A 21,686-nucleotide genomic window follows, 5' to 3' on the forward strand; every position below is an offset into this window, starting at 1 on the left:
AACGATCCTCACAGATGATGCTATTGTTCAAATCATCTCAATTTACTAATTTTCTACTCAAAGAATACTTCTGGAAGAAAATCTCATTATAACTTTTATGTCATTTCATCAAAACATGACAGACATCAGTAACACGTTTTGAAAATTGCGGGCTAATATGGGTCGGCTTGGAAGGCAGATCTTAAAAAGAGGTAAAACATTCAACGTAACATGATGATTAAGGTGTGTCAACAAAAGTGGGATAACCAGTCTTCTGGTACCATTAATAAAATTTGGAGAAAAAAAAAAAAAATGAATATTAAGTGGTACGTATGTATGTATTTCACAAACTCAGTAACATGGGTAGTTCAGTAAAATATCTACAAACCTGAATCAACCCAGAAAACCACTTCACTTCACTACACTAGGTCGGCTCCGTGCAGTTTGAATTTGCCGACTCATGCTTAATTACCCTAGTGTTATAGGACCCACAAAATCCGCATTTATGGTACAACCAGTGAAAACCTGCTGTTCCCTTTTTGTCGCAGTCATTACAGAGTATATCCTGAATTAACAAATTACAGTATTTGTAGTTTCAGCAGAATAAAGTATGGAATGAAGCGTCTAAAAGAAAATGGAGATTGGTGAAGTACCTGACAACGATTCCTATATTCTTCTGGAAGCAATTCAGCAGCCAACAGAGCATCAAGCATGCCAAAATAAACCTGTATTTATTGTAGGGGTGTTCAACTCCTTTTCAGAAAATACAACTTTGAGAGAGAATACATTCTGACATTGTATTGAATGAGATATTTTTATTTCTTTTCTGTTGTAATGACTTTTATTCAAGTTCTACCAAGCTTCAACAATATCGAACACACATGTTGGTCAGTTTGATATATGCCTGATTTTTAGGATTCAATTATAAAACATCTTGCTGTTTCAACCATACCAACTTTAGAGAAATTTTAGTCTTAAGTAGTAGTTCACTGTAGAGACTATCAATAAATGGGTCACACGAGATGGTGAACCAATTGAATGGTTTAGATCATTGAGTTGGCTGACGACAATGGTCTTCAATTTTTTTTCCCTTTTGTTATCTGTTTCAGCTCACATCCCAAATTATTGGATAAAGCTTTTATAATAATGATGATGGGGCATGTGTTTGTGCTAGGTTGGGGGGATTCATCAATTACGCAGGTTCAAGGATTTACTACATGCTTGTATGACGCAAACAAAGTGTGACTTGATGCGCTGCTGCTAAGGTTTTCTTAGGTGTAAAAAATAACTTCATGGTGGTAATCCAAGCAGTCCCAGGAATTTAAAAGGTACCCAAAGCTTACAAGTGAATTTGATTCAATAATCAAAACCTTAATTAAAAAGATACCAAGTGTTATCCATCAAAGAAAAAAAAAAGTACCAAGTATTGCTATTGCTTATGTAAACTTCAAAAAAAGAATAAAAATAAATAAAAACTCAACCATTGACCATCTAAATTCTAAGATGCCATAATCAGAATAAACTCCTTGACGAACCTAATATATCAAGATAAATGCTATTCATGCCAGCCAACCTTAAGCCCCAATTTTTTTTTTCTCTTTTTTTATATATAAATGTTTGGTACTTTGATTAGTACAGGAATATTGTTAATTGTTAATAGTTAGCATAAGAAGTATGAGTTCAAGGGGTTTGAACCTAGGACCTGGGAACAACTTCCACAAGTCTTACCACTTAGCTAAGTGATACTTCTTCTTACCTTAAGCCCCAATCTTGAAGCCTCAAAATAATGGAATCTCGATAACTTCCCTAAAGATAAAAGTAGAAAATTGTTTTGGAGCCTTTGATGCATGGATATCACAGCATATAGAAGTTGTAACTATTGGAAGGTGACTGCATCTATGTGCCTGTGCATGCACTCAAGAGTGAAATTTAAACATCAAAACACCAAATCCTCACCTAGTCTATTTTTATTCCTAGGATCACAGAGAAGGGAAATGAAAACCCATGTCCAAGCATGTGAAACAAGGGATACATACAAGACTGTTGGTGTCCAACACAGGCACAAGGTGTCTGAAACAGTGACTTTGATAAGCCTGATTCATACACATACTATAAGATAATATTTTAGTTGCATCTAGCTGTCTTATTAAATACAATAAATAAATAAAAATAAATAAATATATAAAAAAATAAAAAGACTTCACATTTCTACAGACCATTGTTTGGTAAGGTATATTTCTAATATCACAATGGTTGTGCTCAACTGAATAAAGTACATGAAGAATGTGCATGACATACAGAAGTCACTTTTAAAAGAAAATAAAGAACAACTACCTTAGGATAACATGCTAGGGTGTTTATGTAATATATACTGAAAAAAAAAGCCCTAAATGTGCCATATTCTTGTTATATAAGTCTTAAAAATGTCTAACATGCTATTTCTAGTCCCAACTTTAGCTGTTTCTGGTTCTACTCCATTATTTCAGTTACATTGCAACGGTATTTAGAGCATCCTTTATGATTTTATCATTTTCAACTAATGTAGCTTATAATGAATCTCCAAACATGATAAATCACCAGAAGTTAAAAAAGTTCACTTAGGTAGACAAGAAGAAACAATTTTCTTACCGCCATATCTCCCAAGGATTTGCTACAAATTGGACAGGTGTAATGACTGCAAGTGTATGCCTAAACACAATGAAAAAGGAAAATATTTAGGTTCATGAACCTTCTTAAAAGCCCCCTCTTACAGGGAAAGAGAAAAAATTTTCAAACGCAGAAATGGTACAAGTATATTGAAGCAACGCAAAAGCAGCAGAAGCAAGACCTGAAAACAAGCTGAATGCATATAGTGACCACAAGGAAGAGCTCTGACTGATGCACTTGAGGTAAATAAGTCATCACAGCAGATGGGGCAGTTTATTTCTAGACCTTTCTCCCGACACTTGTGGTCTACTAACCTCATCCCCAAGCAACAATTGCATTTCATGCAATGAAAGAAATCGACGCCAAGTCCCTTACCAACACGACATAAATTGCAAAATGGGCAATGGTATACTGTCCTGAAACAACCAAAAAAAAAAAGAAATATCAAGACACCCTCTTTAAGGCAGTCGTAACAGAAGCATTAGAACCTCTACACTTACAAGGTATCGTGGTGAGTTTGGGACCAGGTGAAATGAAATAGCGAAATTTAGAAAAGTAGGTATTCAGTTCACTTTCCTATAAACTAAATTAAACACAGGTTTAGATCTTCTCAAGCTACTATTTGAACAATCATGGATCTAGAAGGGAAGTTTTTGAGGTATGACCAGTTTCTTAATTGTGTTGATCTTAGATGGTTCTCTCGGCCGATTTTTACAAGTTGATTGCAAAAGGGGAGCCTTCAAAAATAGGCTGTGATTTTTTCTAGGTTATGATGAATTTGGGAGAACAGGATTAGATGGATTTTAACAACAAAGGATCTTGCCTTGGTAGCATTACTGAGAAGACTAAGATGATGGTGGTTCACTGGCCTTTAGTCAAAGGTGCATAAAGAAATATGTTGTAATGATATTAAGAGAGTTTAGCAGATGCCATGATCCAATATTCTCCTTCTATTCAAGCGGGGAAAGGAAAGACGTCAATACTTCCTTGGGCTCTTAAACGATCTAAGAATGATTTTAACTCACTTCCCAGTAACCTTGTAGTAAAGGGCTGGCAAAGCTATTAATTAAACAATTCAAAAATTATAAAAAGAAAATTTATATAATCTCACAATCAAAGGGATTTCAGAATTTAGGAACAATGAATCCATTGTTCTCCCTTGAATTTAAGTCTCAAATGAAGAGCAGGATCTCTTAGTCAAGGAAGGTGTTCTTAGGGCTGCTTTATGTAGTGGTGTAGAGATGCAGATGCAGTTTTCTTTGTATTCCTCTTGCCCTTATGTACCCGTCTTGTTTCCCTCACTCCAAAACACACACACACGCACACAAAAGAGGAGATCAGATTCAATTTGCACAAATCACGAGGACAAGTTCCAATTATTGTCTTCTCTCTTCTCCCCCTTTCCAAGAATACCCCTCCAACTTTATTATCTTTTCTCTTTTATCCCCCTTTCCAACTTTATTGTCTTTCCTCTTCTACCCTCTTAACCCTAAGAGGATGCCCGTGCCTATTGACACAAGAAAACACATAGTATATATCATTCACTAAAATTCAAGCACCTTCAATTCCTTAAATTGGCTCTCAATATTGGATCAATGAATTCAAAATTTAAGATCCACAAGCATAAACTTTTGCATTGTTATCTTGAAATCATGACCATAATAAATAAATAACAATTCAAAAGATCAATGAGAACTCTCTTACCTATCATCATCAAAAAATTTGCATATGTTGCAATAGTATTTTGCCATTGAGAATCCATTGCAAGCAGGTGTCATGCAAATTGGTCCAACTGGCTGAATCTTCAGGCAGCACATGCACATCATTTCCAAAGTCGCTTTCCTACAAAGAATGAAAAAATATAAACATATTAAGACATAGAACCTGACTGTTTTACAATGAAAGCAAGAAAGTTACCTGTCCATTGAGTGATCACTGACTTTATCATGGCAGAACCTGCATGTGAACAATTTGTTACAGCAAACAGCGAGTAGTTTGCAGTTTCTTTTGTAGTGCTCACACCCAAACACTTGCTTCTCTGGATCTCGAAATGAAGGAGAGCATCCGGGAACTTCTTCACCATTCGAAGTTTCCTCTATTCTTGCTTGAGGTAACTTTTGCTGAGCAGCTATCCACCGACTAACATATTTAACCTACTGATTAGATTATGGACTCATGATCAAGAAGATAATTGCATTTCTATAGTTCGTATCAGATGATATCATAGGAACAAACCTAGTCATAAGATTTTGTATAAGATAGGCCTTTCTCCTTGGATCGAGTGTTGAATCCCGAGAAACCTTTCTGATTTCTGACTCCAGCTCATTTTGATTCATCCGGAAAATATCTTTCCAACCAGGCTTGAACATCTGGTCACTCTGGTCCAGGCTTTCTTGGAAATCGGTGCCTAAAGACCAGGAAAAAATCAAATAACAAAAAAAAAATCAAAAAATAAAAATTCAAATGCATAATAAAGAAATCTACTATCTACAAAATAATAGCATCAGACAAATTACCATTGTCAAATGTCCTTACATTTCTCTTATATAATTATTCTAGAGAGAGAAAAGTTAGATAACACACCTTCTTGAGAACTAGAACTCTCCAACAGTGCAGTCTGTGAAGATTCCAGAGGAGATTCTTTCCACCATTCATTAAGCCACTCACTAAACATTGTATTTTTAGTTGCTTGCTTCCATGTGTCCATCATTTTATTCTGCTCCTCCTGAGTAAGAGCAGAAGTTACCCATGGTAACATTGACTGGAGCACTTCTGCACCTGTTGTCCCAATTATACGCCCAACAATTTTGTCTTGCTCCTCCACAGAAAAATGTTTGTCAAACAATGGCCAGAGCTCAAGTTCTTCCCTGAAAACATGCTGGTCCAGTGTGACTCTTATAGACTTGCACATTCCCTGAAGCTTCGTAGCAAGCTCATGGTACTTCCGCATACAATCATTAGCATTACCAGCAGAAGAATCGGAGTTGTTACTTTCAGTTGAATCTTCTGATGTTTCGGTCCTGTTCAAGACTTCATGAAGTTGCGAGAGTTCTGAAAGAACAGCTGAGATATCTTCAAATAGTTTTTCTTCCTGCTTGTGGTCCAAAGTGTACGAGTGGCTTACATTATGAAGAGACTCTTTGGATTCTAATGCCGGGAAAACTATCTCATCCTCAGCATTACTATGAGCTTTATATAAACCCCATAACAGACGAAATCTTCCACTGAACTGTCGAAGGAATTTATCATTACAACCACTAAGTTTTCCAGATTCAACATCCAGATATTCCAAGTCCTTGCAGATGGCTTTATGAAATTTGAATATGTTGTCAATGGGTCGTGGTGTACACCCAATGGCACAAGAACTAGAATCAGTTTCCCAGATAAAAAGACTGGAATTAAGAGAAGGAGCAGGACTGAAAGATAACGAACGCAAAGACTTCCGAGTGGCTAGTGAACTTAATCCTAGGTTACTGCCGTTCACTCCTAAACAAGGAACACAACAACCCGAGTTACTACAAGACGGTTTCTGTGTATTTACAGTTTCTAGAGGATCACAAGCATGATTATTTTCACATAATCCTGAGAAGTTTCCACGTTTAATTGGCCTTTTGTCGTCATCAGTATGAACCAGTGATGGCTTTTCCTTAGTAGATAAGGGAGAGGCACATGCACAGAATGGTCGACTAGAATCTCCTCCTTCAGTTTCTGTCAATATTTTTACAGGACAACAACCAAATGAACTTGACGAGAGACACACATTCTGGGAACGGCCCTTGCATGCCCAACCAGAGAAAAGTGTAACCAATGCAGTATCAGATGATGGAGCTGCATCACATTAACAGGCATTAGTTAGAAATGAACGATGACGCAGCACATAGATAGTATAACACATGTCATCTATAAAGTTCAACGTATATAGAACCTGCCAAATGAATATTTTGAAGAAAGGACCTCGCTTCCCCTTCACTAAGTAATCCTACCAACCATGGTAAGACACGCTCCACTAATTTCAAAGGCATCACACACAAGCTCTGATACAAAAGCTCTCTCTGCCTTTTGGGGCTAAAGTGCTTTCTGGCAAGTGGAAGAACCTAAAATTGCAAGGAAATTAGCAGAATCATTACAGAGAGAGGAGAGCATTTATTTTAATAAGAAATAAACCAAACCTGAATTTCCTCGTTGTGAAAGTGCTTCTGTATAGTGTCCATTATTTGATCAGCATGTGAGCATAGCTTTGTATAAAATTCAGCTGTAGATGAATTGGCTCCTGCACTTTGAATACTTTCGATCAAGCACCTAAACTTGTTAAATTGACTCTCTTCTTCAGCATGCTCCTCGGCAAAAGAGAGTTCCCCATCTACAGCAGGAAAGATAACCTTGTCTTCTGCAATACTGCAGCCGAAGTGATAAGAAGTGACACTTGATAAGACGGAAGTTAATGTAAAGAAATCCAATACCATAGCAACATGAAACTCTATTATGACGCAGTAAAAAGCAACCAATTTAACAGTGTTCTCCAGTCCACAGTCACCAAATTCTACGACTTATGGAATCAGTTGCAATTAAATCATGACTTTTTTCCTTCATCGATTTAATCACGATATAATCATGACTTTTCAATAAGACACAACTTTTACAAACTTCATGATTAAATCACAAACTTTGCAATTAAATAGGGAAACATGAAATACGATATTTGATGCACTAGTATGAGAATATGACCTTTATAAAGATGATGATACAGGGCTGGCTCATGCAAGTTGAGGCCTAAGGAGAAATCTTATAATGGGGCATTTTTTATATTTAATATATTAATTATAATAAAATTTTATTTAAAAATTTGAGATGCAAAGTTACTAATTAAGCTTTTATATTCAAGTTTTGCTAATATATCCTTTTTCAAGGTTTAAAAGATTATTATTATTTATTTTTTTAAGTTTCAAGAAAGGGTCATTTTAAATTTCTTGGATACTAACCATTTTTGGGGAATCGGATCCAACGTGGATTGATTTGAATATTTATTTATTAATTTTTAACTTTAAATTGAATAGGTTAAACTTATTTAAGTATAAATGCAATCATAGGTGGATTTTTTTTTTTAAGTTTCAAGATAAGGTTTTTAAATTTTTTGGAAACTAATCATTTTTGGATAATCCAATCCAACGTGGGTCGATTTGAGTATTTTTTTTATCTTTAAAACCTTAAATGGAATAGGTTAAATTTTTTTAAAGAGCTGATATAGGCAGCCCAACTTTTACTTATTACACCCCAATTTCTTAAATTATTTATCACACCCCAATTAAAGATTAAAACACACTCTTCAATCATTACAAAGGTTGGCTCAAATTATACTCTCAATATTACAAAACACTGCAGGTGCCAGCTACCTCAGTTGGTGAAGTCGTTGGGTGATGATACCAGAAAGACCTGGGTTCAAATCCCGCCAGTACCACCGAGTTACTGAACTCATTAAAAACAGGCTTACCGATCAAAAAAAAAATTACAAAACACTATAACACTCCTTCAAACAATTTTAGTAGGTTTTTACATTTATGAGTATGCAGCTCTTTTTTTTTAAGTGGGATATGATCCAACGAGGGTGGATTTTTTTAATTTTTATTTTTATGTTTCAAGATAGGGTTGTCTTAAATTTTTTGGAGAATCCGATCCAACTTTGTATTTGATTTTTTTTTTTTTTTTTTTCACAATTCCAACATGTAAAGAGGTGTGTGTAATTTAAAAAAAAAAAATTAATAATACTATTTTTTTTTTTTAACATTAAAACTATTAAAAAAATTGGGGGCCTTCTCCAATTACAGGGCCTTAGGCTATTTTGCCTAAATGGCCTTATGCTTGAGCCGGCCCTGTGATGATAACCATTTTACCAATAAAACGTAAGATAATAAGGATGCAAATGAGTATGACATTAATTTGATGTTTCTATTCGACAGATGAATCCTATCTCAGACTCATGATTGTGATCTTTTATATATACATATATGAGAAAAGGTTGCATGGACCAAGGTCCACATTTAAGTTCCGGCCCCCTTTCCTTTAACCTAGTTGACCGAGGATTGGATACCCGTTTTAAGGGGTAACAACCAGTGGCTAAGAACCATGTGGACTGCCATGTTGGTGCAAATGACACCTCTTCCTTTTTGATTTGTGGTCTAGATTGGGTCTTAAAAAAAATCCTCAAAAAAAAAGATTTTTTTTGGCTAGATCTTGAGTTTGAAAATGAACGGCCCATATTTAAATTCAAATCCAACGGTGAAAAAATCTCTTTCTCAATTTTGTTTCCTAGGAAGTTCATAAAATTTCATGCCTACATACAAGTGCCACCTGATGGTGGTTTTGGGTGCCACATTGGCATGTGGTCCATAGAGACAGATGGTCCTTCGGTCCATATAACCCCATCTCATATATATGTTGAACAATATATACCTTGAATGTGTTGTGAACATGTGAAATGGAGTTTGGTGATTGATTATTGTAGTTTAAGGATTTGATTATATAATGTAAGAACACCATCTAATAGGAACAATTACAAAGCCCTAAAACTAGCTTGATTTTTTTTCCCCCTATTTTACTGAATTTTCCTCTAGCCGACTTATTCCCAAAGCCCAACTTTCTGACAATGGCCCGACAGGGTTTAGGATCAATTCTTCAGATCTCTTTTTGAAAAGATTGAAGATTTTCAAGACCTTGCTTCTTAGGTCCGTTGTGGGTAAATACTGCTTCAAAAGTGAGGACATGAACTTCAAAGAAAATTTAATCCCTTAGCACATTTGTAAACATAGTCGAGCATTTTCACAAGTTGCTCTCTGACTTGTAATGTTTCCTCTTGTTCATGTTGTAGAGGTGAAATAAGCCATCCAATTTGCTGTTGAATTAAGAAATCCTCAGGCAATCTTGTTATAATGGGAATTTAATTGCTAATGCAAATTTTTCTATTTGCAGTGCTCTCTAAGAAGTTATGGTTAAAGGGAACTAGACGTTTAAAAGTTAAGTGTCTACAATGAAGCATGTATAGTTTGAACAATCACAGAAATTTGACACTAAAATAAATATGCACACCTTTCAAAACAGATGAGAACGAGTACCTGTGGAAGATGCAAACATCCGCAATAAATTGTAGCCTCTCGTTGAAAGCTGATAAATCAGAAAAATCTCCAGAAGTTTGAATCTTTCTAGCCTCCACAGCTATATCACTCAACTCTCGCCTTATAGCATTATGCCAGAGCAATATTTCATTTATGGGATGTGTCTCCATCGAATCAATAACATCATGTTTTGCCTCTAGATATTTTCTTTTCCCAATTTTGGAAGATTCACATGCACATTGCCCATTCTCAGTTCGATTGACAGACGTGGAAGCCTCAGAATCTTTACAACACCAAAGCTGAGAATTATCTTCACAACTTCTATGCATATTGGATGTACTTTTCCCCTCCATCCAAGTGAATATAACCTTCACTTAAACAAGCTACAATCAACTACAATATATTGAGAGTGACAGGATTGAATTAGGTATCAATGCACGAATGAACTATTACCTGTTGAAGAAGCTTCTGTTCTGGGACTATCTTGCACAAGCATTTCAGCATATCCTGATGCTCATCAGCTGCAATAGAAGAAGAAAGCCAAGGGAGGAACTCTGCCATCATATTCACAGGAATGCTACACAAAAACTGCCAGACCAGTGATGCTTGCTCTTCAAATGAGAACTTCTCAATAAGCAAGGGGAAGACCTGCCAAATTCAAAGACAAGCTAATATGCTTCAAATATATTTTTAATCAAGGAATCAAATAATATCGACCTACATGTGGATGTTGAGTGAGTGGGGAACTTTTTTCTTTTTTTTTGTAGGAGTGTTTGGTGGGGGTGGGGGGTGCTCTTGAGAAGGACTGGAGCAAAACAGAATATTTTGCCACCACATGTGGTATTCAATTGATAGCAACGTTTGCGACTGTTATTAAACCCATGTATTAGATAAAATGGAGCTTGAATTATTGTCCAGAATCCTTCTTCCATATATCATCACAAGCAAAGCCTCAGCCCAAAGATTTGGGATCAGCTAGATAGATTGATTGATACTACTTTTTCATGTAGAGTTCTCCTGTTGTAATGTCTTAAGTAGAGCACAAAATTAAAGAGAATTCTGTGAAATCTTGGGATCCTTTACAAAGTGTTAACTTGAAAAATGCTTAGCATGAATTAGCAAATAACTTTAGAAAGAAGGCTAAGAATCTTATGCATTGTATACAGTAAAAAACCTATTTAAATCAGAAACAGTTCTTGGAAGACTCAGATGATGTTTTCTCTGTTGATAAGAAATGATATCCTTGTTATCAAAATTGTTATTGATAGAGCTTAAAAAATCATCCAAAGTGCTGAGGCAACCACAATGGAAAAATGAAATAGCAAAATAAATATTTGTTGGTATAAGCAAAAAAACTTCAAGAAAATGAGCATTGTCATAAAATATAATATCAAAATTTTCCAATTAGCACAGTGAAAGAAAATATCAACAGACATTCAATAACATCTGCACAGAATGCAATGGAGGAACGGGATTCATTTAGCCGATAAGACTGTGATGAGGATTTTGACATACTTTTCTAATTAAAATTCAATAATTTTCTTTCCTCTACATATTCTTCTCCAAGTACCATAGATCATAAAAAGAGTTAGTCTCTATTTAACAGGTATAGAGTTAGCTTAGTAGCTCAAATACAATGAGTGCATAATGAAAAAATAAGTACCTGCTCCTCCTCCTTAGACATGTGCTGGCTAACTGACGTTTGAAGGGCCCCGTACAAGAAGCTAACTCTCTCCGAAAGCTTTCGTCATTTTGCAAATTTGAATTCAGCAAATCAAAAAGTTGATCAAAAAGATGACTTTCCCCCTTGTGCTCAAGGGAGTATGTCCGTGCTATGTTCTTCACACGTATGTCAAGAGCTGGAAAGATGACCTAAGGTTTCAAAAAAGAGAAATGGAGTTACAACTTCAAGACACACACACACAGATATATATATATATATATATGACATTTTTCTTCTTTTAAATCACCAGTTTCCCAATCAAACAATTGTATTCTGCAATATATGTAACAAGGACACTATTTAAAGAATGTACGAACACCAGCCTACACTCCTACTAGAAAAATCTTAATTATTTTTTGGTCTTTCGACAATGTTTCTATAGTACCTAAATGATTTTGAAATCTTTTCACCTTGATGAATTTTTCTTAGGTAATCTTACATGTAGGAGAATTTAAATATAATAATTTTAGCCAACTTGTACTCATAATTGTAGGGACTTTTCAATGTTTCAATTCAAGCCTTCTAAGTCTATTTTAATCTATTTCATATCTGTTCACAAGCCGAGCCAAATTTACAGAGTTCTTTTCATGATATGTTGCTTTCTCAAGTGAAGAAGATTTAGATAATATGCATATATGTGAAACAACTACCAGATGAAAAGTTAATATTGGTAGAAGCTAAGGCCCTAGTGGGTCAATCTAACTCGCAAACCTGTTAGAAACTTAGAATGGATCCGACACAAACAAGGTCTAGATGAGTGTAAGGATCTGGCAAGTCAAGTTCGAACCTAAAACTTTAAGATGTGATTTCATGTCAGGTTCATGTCAAGAAAAACACAACCTGTTTACAGCGCCACTTTTGTCCATGTCTATAGAAAAGATTAGATTGGACATAACCACGTGGAACACACTTGACAGAATCCAAGTTTTCATATCCATTTTCAATCAGGTAGAGACCAAGTTGGGCCTTTAAAGATACATAAATTCCTTTGGGTATAAAATTCGAATCTCAAGTGCTAATTATAAGTTGGTACATAAAGTAGGTAGGCTCCCAGCTACCTATCTTAGACTTTCCCTATGTTTTGAGGAACCTATTAAAATATGTTACCCCTTTGTGGTTGAACTATTTAAGAGATGGCATGCCAAAGAAAAAAAAATAGAAAATCTCTCCCTTACAATAAAAAAAGCAAGACTACGCCTCAGGAAATGGAGGGCTTGAGTTTGAATCATCCCCTTAGGGACCACCCTCAGGGAATCATCCCAAGAATTAGCCAGTGCATGTGGGGGAGAGACTGCATGTGCCCGAGAATTAATCAGGTGCTCTAAGAGACCCTGATAACTTGGTTTCAAAAAATAAAATAAAATAATTCTTTCCCTTGGATGTCATACTACATCCATTTTTTTCCTTGATAGGAAAATTTTATATTAATAAGACGAGGCAAGTCGAGGTGACCAACCATACAGCCAAGTATAAGCTAGTCTACGCTCATTATGGCATTGACATAAATTACTTAACTATTAACATCTCCTATTGGATGGGAATGGATATTGAATGAAAGTTAACTCACCATAGAGATTTCTAATATTGCGGTAGATTGATATTCAATTTATACAGCTGGAAAATTCATGCAGCCAAAGGATTTAAAGTTCAAAACCTGTGAATAAAAAACATTTGGCACCATTCTTGTAGGATGAAAAGTACACAAATTTATTGACTCTTCTCGTAGTTGCGTGGCGATGTCGAGCATTTTAAAAATTATTTCTAACATGTAAAAGTTCTATCTTGATGGTATACTTGTCTTTCCTTTGCTGTTGGAATGAAAGAAACAAACAAGTCTTACAATAAATATATGTTCAGAAAGACTCAGTGAATTAGATTAGGGTTCCACTAATCTTCCACAAAAGAAAATAGTTTCCAGAGGTATTTCCAGCAAAAATCATCTTTTTCTTATTTATTTTTTTGCCGCAAAGTATTGGAGATCCACTGGCAGGCCCCAAATCAAAACTCAATCCTTCCACAGAGATTTTTTTTTCAAGAATAAGATAACAAGAAACTTATAACAGTTATTGCTATTCTCTTCATAAGTATAGAAACCTAGAACTTCCTCAATCTGAACCAAATTAAATTCAAAGAAGGACCACAATTCGATTATATAACACACAAATCGAAGTCAAAATAAGCAAATCAAAATCAAATCTATTGAAACTCAATCTATTAAAACCCTACAGATCTCAATCTTACACAACAAAATCGAAGTAACAAATGAAACCGCACCTCATCCTCAGCATTGCAATGGTGCTTGTAGATTGATCGAAGGAAATGGTAACGCTCAAACAAAGGACCGATGTCACCTTTGATGTCGGTCGCAAACGCCATGGCTGCTCGGTGCAGCCCATCCAACTCGGACCGAATGGCTTTGTGGAAGAACAAAAAGATAAGAATTGGGGATTTCAAGGAAGAATTCTTCAAACAAACTTTTGAAGAAGATGAAGAAGACGGAGATGAAGAAGGATCGACTGGATTTACAGGTACCGCCATTAAAGCAAGACAGCCATCTCTGTGTTGAAGGCCCGTTAATGGCGTCGCCATTTGATCAATAAAATTGCAAAAATACAGATATTCGAAACCCTAGATTTTCCAAATTTACAGAGAAATCTCTGTCTCTCTCTCTCTCTCTCTCTCTCTCTCTCTCTCGCTTCTCGTGTGTTATTCAACGAGAGAGCGGGCAAAAGGTACGAGAAGTTTCACTGCAACTGATAAGAAGGGGAAATTTATAGTTGGCGCCACCTGGCATTAATAGCCACGTTGTACTATTTATGACACGTCAGCAACTCTAGTTTTAGAGAGGATTACTTATGTGTGGGTCTGCCTCTATGGAATTTGACACGTGTGGATGACATGTGATGGAATTTTATTATTTATAGTTTCTTAATTTTATTATTTATTTTATATTTATAGTTTCTTTAATTTTTATTTGTTGGTAGGGTAATTAAAGGAGAGGTGACCAAAAGACGAGGTTGGAATGACCATGAACATCAGTATCATGAAAACAATGATAGATAATGGGGATATAATAGACATTTAGAGGTTTTTCCCACTAATTTAAGGGGAAAAAAGATTTAATTTAACTTTATGTACTTAAATGGTTTACTTAGAGTTATACAATTGAGAAGATAACATTCTTTTATGTTATAGTGGATTGGAGTATTGGATTGGGGGAGGTAATACTACATAGTTCTAAAACTTGTGCCATCGACTCAAAAGATGGTCGAGTTGACTCTACTTGATTGGATTTTGAGGTGATTCTTCTATCACAAAACTTGATTCAACCAGTTCGATTAAGTCAATTGAAAATGTATCAACTTGATGGAGTTATTTGGTAGTTTATAATATTTTTATATAAAATAAAAAATAATTTTTTCAATGTTTTAAATATTAAAATTATTTATAAATTTAATAAAGTTGTATTTGATCCTTCCACGTCAATTTGTAAGTTTCAACTTGGTGGAAAATTCAAATCAAAACTATGCTCCATATTATATAATTAGAGGAGTGCGTGAATTCATCTTTATATATTTTTAAATTTAAAATTTATATTTAAATAGATTCATCAGTGCAACCAAGATGATATATGGATAATAATCTATAAAATAAACACAACGATGATCCTACTACTCCCTTCATTTCCTCTTTAAAGAGGCATTGTGATTAATGTCACTTCGAATTTCGAGAATAACTTTAACTTTTCTCATTATCTTTCATTTTCTCTTACTTTTCAATAATACTATTTATTTTCAACTGTTCTTCTTAATTGATAAAGATTTTTTTTGAAATAGTAAAAGTTTCAAAAATAAATGTTAAAGATAGGTTTCTTAAAAATAAATGGTTAAACATAATAATTATATTACTTGCATAAAAAATAAGTTTAGTTATATTGATTTTGGGAAACTATTTATATCATAAATGATTATAAGAAACTATTTTTTATTACAAGTGAACTTTTCCAGTTCAAGTTATAGCATTCTCATTGAAATATTTAGAAAAAAATAAAAATGAAAAGATCAAATACTTTAATATTTAGAATTGATTTTCAAATATTAAAATGTTGAATTAATTGCTAGTCATGACTAGATTATTATTTAAGGGGTATCTCTCATGCTCTCAAATTCTATTTCAATGCTTTGAAAGTTGATTTATTTTCTATCTCAGTCCAAAAAATTATAGTATTCACTTTGAATATATTGGGAATTCACTCTTTATGAAGAATCTCACTCCATTTATCATATTAAATATTTTTTTTTTCTTTATTATATATATATATATATATATATATATATATATATATATATATATATATATATATATATATATGAACGGGGACAACTATTTGATACAATTTTTTTTTATATACAATGATCAGATGTTTTCCATTTTACAAAATCCGATGGCATACAATGATGTTGTTGTAAAAAAAAAAAATTAATAAAAATAAAAAAATAAAATAAAATAAAATTGTAAAAATAGGCATCCAAGTAGTGTTATAGAAAACATTGTATCAAATAGATATCCTTTGTATATACATGGAAACCAATAAAGAGGGTTAAAGGGGTAATAATAACGATCAGAATTGTTTGATTGAATTTGAGGGTGCGGATAGAATTTTCACATTTGTAACTACTACTTTTAGAACAATAGTGAGAGGAAATATTGCAACTACCCTATGGGCATGGGATAAGTGAAAGTATAATTATATTATGGACCATAGTGAAGTCATGATTAATTTTTTAATTACATATTTTTTTGTTAATTAAAATATGTCTACTTTCTTTAAAACTATCATTTTAAATAGCAAAAAAGTAGCTAACGCAAAAGGAGATAGAACTCTGAAAGTAGACACCCAAAAATATTTTTGATTTAGGCAGTCTCACAATTCTCCCTCGTTGTCACACTTGTACTTGCTCCATGATTTGGTCATTAAAATGGGGCAATTTGTGTTGTTTGATGAAGGAAGTAGCAAGCTTGATTTCTTTGAAAAATATAAACAAAAAATTAAACTATATTATAAAAGTGAGAGGAAAGAACACAAGAGGAAGATCATATCCTGAACTAATAGCATAACGAGATTTTGAAAAATAAAATATGAGTATTAATCTCATGAATGTTAAAACCCCGTTGAACCCACTTTCACATTGTTTGAACCTTAATATTTATGGGCATGAATTAAAGCTTTTAGATCTAACAATTAATAGATTCAATTAATGCTATTATATACAAGAAGGTGGTTATATTCTATTATATTTTAAAACAGAGGGAGAGGGAGAAGGAGAGAGGTGGGGGGATCATATTGAAAACCCTTATTTGATAGGCAAAAGTATCAACCAATACCTAGCGAATGATAACCAAATGTAATCAAAACCGATAATGTCAATTCTAGGATTACTTTAATTGTTATTGAAGTCAAAGTTGAAATAAATTGGAATAAGATCTGTTTTATAGAGTAAATTTCAATTTGTTAATCGAAACTAACTTAGAAAGCTTGGTCATATGATGCCAATTTCTTTCGAGGTATCATTTTTATATTTATCTTTTATATAATTAATACAATATCACCTAGTAAGATATCATAATATTTGACTAATTTGATAAGACTTGAAGAGTGTTGTTCCTACGACCTAGGTTCATTGAACCAACCTTCACCTTTGCTAATCACTAATCCTTGGTCGTTTGAAAGAAAAAAAAAAACAAAAAAGTTCAAAGAAATTTGCTAATTTTGATCTTAGGGCCACACTTCAATGTGGTGAAACCAAAATCAAATGGTTGCGAGAGGCATATGATTGGAATTGTTAGATTTTGATTTTGCGTCCACGTAAAAAAAGTATGGAAATTGATTTCCAAAACATAGAATTTCACTTGGATACTTTGTTTCTGAAAATTGATTTTAGAGTCTAGAATTGAAATCTCATTTTGGTGATCATATTTTTACAATTATGATATTAAATATGACATACTCAAGTAGAGAGAAAAAAAAAAAAAAAAACTTTATTAGCTAATAAAAAGCACAAGAAACAGATTTCAAAAATGGACCTGAATTGTTTATGATTTTGGCCATTTTATAATTTTAATGTTGGAAGAATCGCTTTCATAATCAAAACAAATATTAAATCAAAATATGGCCAAGAATCGAATTCTATATTACACCTAATATTACTAAATTAATTTGAGGGTGGTATTAACAAAGCCCAAAAAAAGGTTTTATCCTTGTAAACTATGGAAAAGGGTTTTCAAATGAATAATGATTTTCTAATTAAAAAATCTTTACTCGGTTGATGTGTTACGGACATGGAGTCATAGATATACAAATGCGAATTCTCAAAAAAATATATGCATTTGTGTATCTCGAGAAAATAGATATATGATTGGGTGTCCATAACACTTGATCAGCCAAGTATTGAAGGCTTTCTAATTAGATTATTAGCCCTCTTTTCAAATAGGCAGCCTAAAAAGTCTTTCATAGTCGGTCTTTTATTACATGGAGAGAGACTTTTGAGAAAGTTAGGAGGTTTAACGTTACAAAGCAGCATGAAGAAAACACACGAGAAGGTTGACATGGGGCGTGCCATGTATTAGTTGACACGTGATTAACCCATGCCGTCACGGGTCTCTATTCTCCTTTGGTTAAGACACCCGAATTCTTCCTTGGACCATGAAAACCATTAATATAGACCGTGACATGTTGCTTCTTTGACTAAAACGCCACGCCCTCCATTCTATGTTTATCTTTTATATATATATTTTTTTACTTTTATTTAAAAAGTAATTTTATATAAATTATTATTTAGTAATATAGACCCTTTAAAGTCTCATCCAACACAACTTTATCCTAAGTTCAAAGTAATATATGTAAAATGATGGGATTATATGGATCTAAGGACAACCTACCTATATAGGCATCTCTCTATGGCATTCAAAAACACCTTCGGATGCCACATGTTTATTAAGCATAAACTTTTAAGAATTTAAAAGACAGTTGAATTTTATCGTTAGATTTCAATTTTAAATTTGAGAGTTGAGCAGCCGTGTGTGTCTATATATATATATAGGGTGGGGTTCCGTAGACACATAAAATTACAATATTTTTGTCTTATATGGTTAAAAAGCTTCGGAATGGGCTGATTTTTTGTGAGGATGATCTCTATGGTGAGGAGATCATCATTGCAAAAAATCATTCCATTCCAAAACTTCTAACCCTATCAAAAGTGATTTACAAAAATTGGACGGTCTAAAATTTTTCAACTTGTAAACATGGGGTTAGAAGTTTCATAATGAGCTGATTTTTGGCAAGGATGATCTCCTCACCATAGAGATCATCCTCACAAAAAACCAGCCCATTCCAAAAATTTTGCCCATATAAGACAAAACACGTTGTAGCTTTATGAGCAGCTTTATGTGTATACGGATCCTAATCCATATATATATATATATATAGGGAAATGTTCAGCAATAAACATTTTTCAAAACATGGGTTAGAGGTTTTGGAATGGGTTGATTTTTGGTGAGGATGATCTCTACGGTGAGGAGATCATCATCACCAAAAATCAGCCCATTCCAAAACTTCTAACCCCATCAAAAATGATTTACAAAAAATGGACGGTCCACGATTTTTCAACTTGTAAACTGGGGTTAAAAGTTTTGGAATGGGATGATTTTTTATGAGGATGATCTCCGTAGAAATCATCCTCACCAAAAATCAGCCCATTCCAAAACCTCTAACCCATGTTTTGAAAAATGTTTGTCCAAATGTTTGTTGCTGAACGGGACCCATATATATATATAGGGGACAGTTCAGCAGCCCTAAAGTTTGCCAAGTTTGGTGCCAAACATTTTTCAAAATATGAGTTAGAAGCTTTGGAATGAGCTGATTTTTTATGAGGATGATCTCTATGATGAGGAGATCATCCTCACCAAAAATCAGCCTATTCCAAAACTTCTAACCCCATCAAAAGTGATTTACAAAAATTGGATGGTCCACGATTCTTCAACTTGTAAACTAGGGTTAGAAGTTTCAAAATGAGCTGATTTTTTGTGAGGATGATCTCTTCACCGTAGAGATTATCCTCACAAAAAATCGGCCTATTCCAAAACTTCTAACCCCATCAAAAGTGATTTACAAAAAATGTTTGGCATCAAACTTGGCAAATTTTAGGGTTGCCGAACCGCTCTCATATATATATATATATATGGGGCGGTTCAGTAGCCCTAAAGTTTGTCAAACATTTTTCAAAACATGGGTTAGAAGCTTTGGAATGAGCTGATTTTTTGTGAGGATGATCTCTATGATGATGAGATCATTCTCACCAAAAATCAGCCTATTCAAAAACTTCTGACCCCATCAAAAGTGATTTACAAAAATTAGATGGTCCACGATTCTTCAACTTGTAAACTAGGGTTAGAAGTTTCAAAATGAGCTGATTTTTGGTGAGGATGATCTCTTCACTGTAGAGATCATCCTCACAAAAAATAGCCTATTCCAAAACTTCTAACCCCATCAAAAGTGATTTACAAAAAATGTTTGGCAAACTTTAGGGCTGCCGAACCGCTCCCATATATATATATATATATATATATATATATATATATATATATATATATATAAGTGGCGTTTGGAAGCCCTAAAGAGAGCCAAACATTTTTTTCAATGTACGATTTATAAATTTCAAAATGAGTTGATTTTTTGTGAGGATGATATTTATGATGAGGAGATCATCTTCACCAAAAATCAGTCTATTCCGAAACATCTAACCTCATCAAAAGTGATTTATAAAAATCAGATAATTCACAATTCTTCAACTTGTAAACTAAGGTTACAAGTTTCGGAATGAACTAATTTTTGGTGAGAATGATCTCTTCACCATAGAGATCATCCTCACAAAAAATTAGTCTATTCTGAAACTTCTAACCCCTATTTTTAAAAATGTTTGGCTCATTTTAGAGCATCTGAACGCTTCCCATATATACATATAAGGTGGCAGTCGGGGGCCCTAAAGTGAGCAAAACATTTTGCCAACACATTTTTTCTATGTATGGATTAGAAGTTTTCAAAATGGGTTGATTTTTTCTCATTCATTCACCACTCAAACTATCAAAATTTTAAAGCAAAGCACGAGATATCATTTAAAGCAAGTATAAAAGCAAGCGTCCCTTAGGACGAGGGATTGGGATGCCTAATACCTTTCCCTTTCTCAATTGAATCGCTTACCCAAATCTTTAGATCATGCAAACCATATTGAGATTCATCTCAATTCAATGGGGTGACTGTTCACAACCTTTAAACCTGAACAATGGCGACCTATCAATTATATAATACACTCGGTGATCCCCTTTTTTAGCTAAATTCCTGACAATGCAGGACCCTAGCCCAACAACGAGTCAACTCGACTGGAAGACCAGACATTGGAAAAAAATGGGCGATTACTAGTGCGGGTGCTACAAATGGAATATATATATTTTGCATACTGTGGGGTATCCCCACCCTTCGGGTGAATCTAATCCCATGGTTACATGCACCACCCCATCGAAAATTCTTATGTGCAATTGGTTGAGTCGAGAGTCAACTGAACCTTGGAGGGTGGCACCAAGGAATTCATAGTTTCGTGGGGTTTTGAAAACTTGACCGACTCTTGCTGTGAAGCTTATCAATGCTCAATTTTCCAGTAAGCCAACCCCTTGGGGTTAAGTATCAATAAAATATGTATCATCGGGATACATATAAATCCCAACCATTGGATTTTGTGCTTATTTCTCGACTCAATTCATTTCAACTTAGATATATATAGATCCAACATGTTTTGTAAACTGGTGTTAGAAGTTTCAAAGTGGGTTAATTTTTGGTGAAGATGATTTCTATGGCGAAGAGATCATTCTCACAAAAAATCATCAAATTCCGAAACTTCTAACCCTAGTTTACAAGTTAAAGAATCATGAGCCGTCAATTATTTACAAATCACTTTTGATGGGGTTAGAGGTTTCAGAATGTTGGATCTTGTAATGGCAATGCTATTCTTTTTTCTCATTTAAATGGGGTGTTGATCTTTTGAATTACGCTTGGATGATCAAGTCGATTTCTATTTGTCAAAGATTTGACTTTTTAAGATGAAGATTGCATACATTTTCCCTTCAACTCCATTTTTTTTATAGGCATTGACATCGTAGGTGCATGTAGCGTACATTGATGT

General features: G+C 34.1%; 1 protein-coding gene across 1 annotated transcript; it reads right to left on the reverse strand.

Moving 5' to 3' along the window:
- Positions 1 to 237: 237 nt before the first annotated feature.
- Positions 238 to 14,192, reverse strand: BTS (zinc finger protein-like protein). Its single transcript, XM_086434050.1, is given in 15 exon segments — positions 238 to 544; positions 633 to 704; positions 2,608 to 2,667; positions 2,807 to 3,041; positions 4,330 to 4,467; positions 4,543 to 4,764; positions 4,861 to 5,032; positions 5,209 to 6,453; positions 6,551 to 6,719; positions 6,795 to 7,020; positions 9,732 to 10,099; positions 10,185 to 10,379; positions 11,395 to 11,450; positions 11,453 to 11,603; positions 13,729 to 14,192. Coding segments are annotated over 15 exon segments (3,765 nt in total). The 5' UTR covers positions 14,044 to 14,192; the 3' UTR covers positions 238 to 403.
- Between the last annotated feature and the right edge of the window lie 7,494 nt (positions 14,193 to 21,686).

Source organism: Akebia trifoliata, chromosome 3 (genome assembly GCF_017979445.1).
Source record: "Akebia trifoliata isolate Shusen 1 chromosome 3, ASM1797944v1, whole genome shotgun sequence".
Lineage (NCBI taxonomy): Eukaryota > Viridiplantae > Streptophyta > Magnoliopsida > Ranunculales > Lardizabalaceae > Akebia > Akebia trifoliata.